Consider the following 6,037-nt stretch of genomic DNA (forward strand, 5'->3'; position numbering starts at 1 on the left):
TCAATGCTGGTTGGAGAGGCCGTAGGTGGGCCGAGAGGCTGAAGTTATGACCCTTTTGCTGAGTGAGTAGGGGTGGAGGAAGAGAATGGGGTAAGCTCTTCATGCCTGTGATCTCTTTTGGAAAAAGAGCAAAGATGAGCTGACCAAGAGTCTCTCCTGTAGGCTGTTAGCCTCTGGGGCGGCATCCATTGGGGCTGAGCTGCAAGCTTCAGGAGAGACTCTATTTTGAGTCTTGAGCAGTCTTGAGCTGCCCCTATGCCAGTGTATTTGTTGAGCTCCCCATCTTTGACTGTGTGGTTGCTGTAAGTCAGCTGCCCCGCTGCCCTGTCAGCATCGCTGCCAGGGAAATGTGCTGCTTTGTCTCCTGCTCCTCTCCTGCAGCCCGCTCCTGTTGGGAGTCTTCAAGGGCACATCCCGTCCCCTCCCTTGGGGCATCCTTGCCTTCTGCCAGCTTGGCAGCGAGAAGTTCTGTGCCGCTTTTACGTGTATGTCTCTTCTGCTTAGGCTCTGCTCTATCAGCTGTCAGGTCTTCTGTTGCTGAAGGATGGTGCTTTAGCATTTCAAAGCAGAGAATAAAAAAATGTCAGTCCATGCGATTTCCTTGGTAACTGGGACGCATTGCTCACGTGGAGCAAAGCCATGGTTATGCCAGTGTCACTGGGAAGTGAGAGGGTGGATGAGTGTGGTAGGGATGGGGAGGAGATAGTCTGTGGGCATCTCGGGGTGCAAACGGCCGAGATGCTGACCTATATGTAGAAAGAAACAGCGCAGAGGACTCTGCTCTTAAGTAGCAGTGTGTCTGGCCTGCCACTTCTGCAAGTGCTTTTTGGCTCTTAAGATGTTCTCCAATGACACTGTGGGAGGAGAGTGGCAGCTCTGGACTCTTTTTCTGAGGGAGATTTAGTAATGGAAGTTTCTTTTATTCAGCTCTCTTCAGGTGGAAGATTAAATACTTTCACCTATTTCAGAGTTACCTGCTGCCTCCTAGGAAAGTTTCCCTTCCCAGGGCTACTGCTGCTGACATGACTGATCTCGGCTTGGGGGACTGAGGAACCAGGGGATGCGGAGAGTGATTGCTTCCCTTTACCCCCTTGGTGCAGCCTCTCCTGGGTATGTAAAAGCAAACAGTGGGGTGGTTTGTTACTATTTATGTTCTGTCACTCCCTGAAGGACCAAAGATTTTAGTTGTCTAAGGTCTGGGTTCACTGAAAGCGTCAGATTAAAAAAAAGGTGGATGATAAAATGTGGGAAAACAGGCAAAGAATTAAGACAGTTCCCTGAGTACCTGTGAAATTCTCCTTTCAGTTCTGCCTGCGACACCCCTTCCTGTCCGCATCCCCTTGTTTGCTTCCATCGAAAGCAGCTTTCAGCCCAGCAGCATGAACCAGGATTTACAAAGTGGCAAGGGGGAATGGGAAAGAAGATGAATTCCTTTAGCATTGCTAGCTTTTAACATTAATTCCTGCCACCTGGTTGGCTAAAGCACATACACTCACTTCAGCTAAGTGCAGGGAAGTGAAAAAGCTGCAGTGAGGGAAGAGATGGAGGAGGGCCTTGCAGGTGATTTTTATTAAAAAGCTGAGTTGTTCATTTGTAGCCATTTAGCGGATATTGCTGTAGCAGAGTCTGAAATGAAAATTGCTAACCGAACGTTGCCCGCATCCATCAGGCTGCATCTCTGAAGTGCCTCTTACGCCCTTCCCTTGGGGCTAGAAGGGAGAGAACAAATCAGTCAGGGGTGAAACAGTAGAACAGGCTGTTTCCAAGGAGGCCTGTTCGGCTCACGGGGTTTGTAATGGTCAGCAGAGCTCTCCACCACTGAGATGCCCGTGAAATGCAGGTGGTATCAGTGGTGTTTTTATGGACTGCTGGCTTCTGATGCCTTTGAACCACCCACACATACACACTTTCCTTGCCGTACTGCAATAATAAAGAGGCCGTGTGGTTTTCCCTCTCTGCCAAGTTCTTGTAACTTGCATTGACTCCGTTGAACTTGTAGGTGCTTTGTTCTTCTGAACTGCAGTAGTTAACTTTCAGGATGCCTGCAGACTGGCCTTCATTTGAAGCGTGTGCTTGTGGCAGAGGACTTGATTGCTGAAGGTCTCCTTCACATACGGACTGGCAGGCTTTGCGCGAGGCTGCTTGGGCTTGCTCCTTTCCTTCGTGATGCTGCTGAAGTCATTTAAAGCTGTGCTCACAAGATATGAGAGGTCTGTGGCGGAGAGGTTATGTGGAGAGTTGGATGATATCGTTAGACGTCTTTTGAAGATAATGAAGTAGTAAAATGAAGCTTTGGAAGTCTGGTACCAACAAAATAACTTAAGATCTGTCCCCAACAAAGATTTATTATTTTTTTTTCCTGAAAACTGATTTGGTTGCATTAGCAGAGCCTAACCGAGTGATGTACCACTGTCCCCAGTAGGTTTCCATTTAAGGCTGTCCATGGAACAGCCATGGTTGAGTTGCAAAGCCGGCAGCAGCAGCAGTCATCCCCTGTTATAGAGAAGGAAGGATTGAGAGGTGATGTGACAGCCATCATTCCTCTACGCAGGATATCTGTGGCACCTGGGACAAGACCGGGTTTAAATTGCTGTGGTGGAGGCGAAGGCTGAGTGTTAGGAAATTGTGTCATGCCTTTATTGCTAGAGACTGGCTGAAGAGATGAATGAATATTAAGAATGAATAGATAAGCATCTTTTGGGAATGGTTTAGGGAGAGCTGATCTTGCCCTGGTAATTAGATGACCACTTTGAGTCCATTCCCATTTTCTTTTCCATGGTTGAAAATGAAACACCACCTTTTTAATTTGCTGCTTGCTTTTAGGGAGTTGCTAAGTGAGGCACTTTTTGAGGCCACTTGCCAAAGGAGGTGGACTTCATTTCTGTTTCATTTGAGTAGCTAGAGCTGCTCTGAAATTGAAATGAATTTGTTGCTCAGATCCCCAGAGACCACCTCTCGAATCTGTGTGGCTTACAGCTAGCACTTGTTTCTTTGAAGTTATACAATCTCCCTCATACCTTCAGTTCTTCCTAAGACAGGGATCCCGCAGGCTGTTGGGATCTCGCAAGCTGTAGGGATCCCTTCTAATTCCGTGAATGATTCTCCGTTCAGTTCCAAGCTGCGTGAACCAGATTGCAGGATCAAGATTTTAGGCTGCAATATCTCTTTTCAAAAGAGCTCCCTTGGCGGTAGAGGAGTTATTTGCATTGGTCCTAAATATGCCTTGCTGTCTTCCTCCACTCTGCCATACGAGAATAAGCATCTCTGGGTTAAAATGCTAAGGGACTATTGCTTGGGATGTCAGAGCGTGCACTTGAGACGTTGCTTTTTTTCCCTCCCTGCAAACTTGCATCGAAGGGAGGTTAAATTGCTACCTAAAAAAACTGCAGCTAGAAACAGTCTAATCAGGTATATACCAATCAGAAATTTCCCTTCCTAAAGTCCCCCATGAGTCATGGCTGCAATTATTTACAGCCTGACTAGCAGTGAACCTTGATGCATAATGAAAATTGGAGCCTAGAAATACTGTAGCTGAATCAATATCTCAGTTGAAGTTCACAGATGAAAATATAGTCAATACTCTGATATAAGCCAGTAGCGTTTCGACATAGAAAGAAAACAGTGGCAGGATCTCTCCTGTAGCAGAAAAAGAAACAGTGAGGCCTTGGAGCAGCACAGAAAAGATTCTCAGGTTGGGATGGGAAAACAGCAATGCTGGAAACACTTCAGATGTATTGCCTTCCCATTTGTAAAAGGGTTGGCTGTGCTGGTGCAAGTCACGCTCTCGCTAAATGAAGGTTTGATTGCTTTAATGAAACATCAGTTCCTCACCTAAAGAGCGGAGCTCTCTTCTCTCCCCTGCCAATATTTCTTTTGGAAGACAATGGCAGCCCCTAACCTTTGATCCCGAATTGCAGCCACAGAAACGACTGAGTAACCTGGGAGTCTCCCACAGGGCAGTCCGTATGCCTGCAAGTCCTCCCCTCACCTCCCCAATAAAATTAAATTGAATGTTATGTACACCAGTTCATGTTTCATGGTGGAACGGAGTGTAGCAAAATCTATACTTGGCAGTACTCCTTGTACGACTGTTATTTGCGCAGTAAAGGCAAGAGGCAGAGTTGGGTACTCGCAGCCACACAAAAGGCCTATGGCAGATCAAGAGAAGGAACTAGGTCTCCCAGGCTCGGTGCAAGTGGCGCAGTGATTGCAGTGCTCTCTTTCCTCTCACTGTTGGAGCGGTCTGCAAAAAGCAGAGTGAGCCAAAGTCCCAGGGAACATAGCATTTTTTTTCTGACAAAGCTTCATAGAGCTCATCCTCAAACTCTTTACTTTTTCTTCTCCAAAAGAGTAGAAATGAAACCTTCCTGTAGAGCTGCTCCGAGTTCTGTTTGCCTTTTTTTTTTTTTTTTCCCCCCAGTTTTGGGTAGTGCTTTGGCCCTCTTTTCTTCTTTTCCCTCATTCACTGGAAGGGGGAAAAATTACTGAAAAAAGCCTAAACTCTCTTGAATAGTCCATAAAATGTGATTTATGGTGGAGCTGTAAACCTGATGTTTAAATGGTTCCTTTCTTGTTTTATTTTCCACAGGTCTTTGCCCTCACCATGTCAAGGAGTGTTAATGATGTGTTCCCTCTCCATTGCATTCCCCACCTGTCATCTTGCTAGGATCTAACTACAGAATGAACATAGCAGCTGTGTTTAATGCCCTGCTTGTGTCTGTCCTCGCTGCTGTGCTGTGGAAATACATCAAACTGCGAGAGCATGTCTTCATGGTCGAAGAGGAGTTGGTCCTCACGCGTCAGTCTCAGGAACTCTCTCAGGTTCAAGTTGACTACCATGCAGCTCTCCAAGCGCTGGTGGAGGACGGCACAAGGATGGTGTGCACTGGTAGGATGCATACCGACCGCATCTGCCGCTTTGAGTCCCTCTGCTACTCTACCGAGGCTGAGGAGTTTGTCTACTTTCACAGCAACTCCTCGGTCATGCTGCCCAACCTGGGTTCCCGCAGGTTCCAGCCCGCTCTACTCGACCTATCCTCGGTGGAAGATCACAACACCCAGTACTTCAACTTTGTGGAGCTGCCAGCTGCTGCGCTGAAATTTATGCCAAAGCCGGTCTTTGTGCCTGATGTGGCACTGATCGCAAACAGATTCAACCCAGACAACCTGATGCATGTCTTTCATGATGACCTCCTCCCCATTTATTACACCATGCAGCAGTTCTCCGATTTAGATGTGGAGGCTCGGCTCTTCTTCATGGAAGGGTGGAGCGAAGGTGTTCACTTCGACCTCTACAAGTTACTGAGTAACAAGCAGCCACTCCTCAGGGAGCAGCTTAAAAGCCTGGGCAGGCTCCTCTGCTTTACCAAATCGTATGTGGGACTGTCCAAAATCACCACCTGGTACCAGTACGGTTTTGTCCAGCCGCAAGGGCCGAAGGCTAACATCTTGGTTTCTGGTAACGAGATCAGGCAATTCACCAAATTCATGATGCAGAAGCTGAACATCAGCTTGGAAGAAAGCTCCAGTGAGGAGTACATCGTAGTGTTCAGTCGAACAATGAACAGACTTATCCTAAATGAGGCAGAACTAATTCTGGCTCTTGCTCAGGAGTTTCAGATGAAAACCATTACCGTCTCTCTGGAAGAGCATTCATTTTCTGACATCGTCCGGTTGATCAGCAATGCGTCCATGCTGGTCAGCATGCATGGGGCCCAATTAGTCATGTCGCTCTTTCTGCCAAGAGGTGCCACAGTGGTGGAGCTGTTTCCTTATGCTATCAACCCTGAACACTACACCCCTTACAAAACCCTGGCAACCCTTCCTGGCATGGACCTGCAGTACATTGCCTGGCAGAACACTGACAGGGAAGACACCGTGACCTACCCGGACCGGCCTTGGGATCAAGGTGGGATTGCTCATCTGGACAAAGGTGAGCAAGAGCGCATCATTAAGAGCACAGAGGTGCCGCGGCACCTCTGCTGCCGCAACCCTGAGTGGCTGGTCCGTGCCAACCAGGGCACCAAGGTGAAAAGCC

At 47.7% G+C, this 6,037-nt stretch overlaps 1 protein-coding gene across 1 annotated transcript in view; it reads left to right on the plus strand.

Moving 5' to 3' along the window:
- The first annotated feature begins 4,591 nt into the window (after nt 1-4,591).
- Nucleotides 4,592-6,037, plus strand: part of POMGNT2 (protein O-linked mannose N-acetylglucosaminyltransferase 2 (beta 1,4-)) — a 2,321-nt gene continuing 875 nt past the window's right edge. The window contains exon 1 of the mRNA XM_009697326.1: nt 4,592-6,003. Within this exon, the coding sequence (XP_009695628.1) occupies nt 4,681-6,003 (1,323 nt within the window). The 5' untranslated portion in view covers nt 4,592-4,680. The remainder of the gene's footprint in view (nt 6,004-6,037) is intronic.

Source organism: Cariama cristata, unplaced genomic scaffold, assembly GCF_000690535.1.
Source record: "Cariama cristata isolate BGI_N322 unplaced genomic scaffold, ASM69053v1 scaffold9203, whole genome shotgun sequence".
NCBI lineage: Eukaryota > Metazoa > Chordata > Aves > Cariamiformes > Cariamidae > Cariama > Cariama cristata.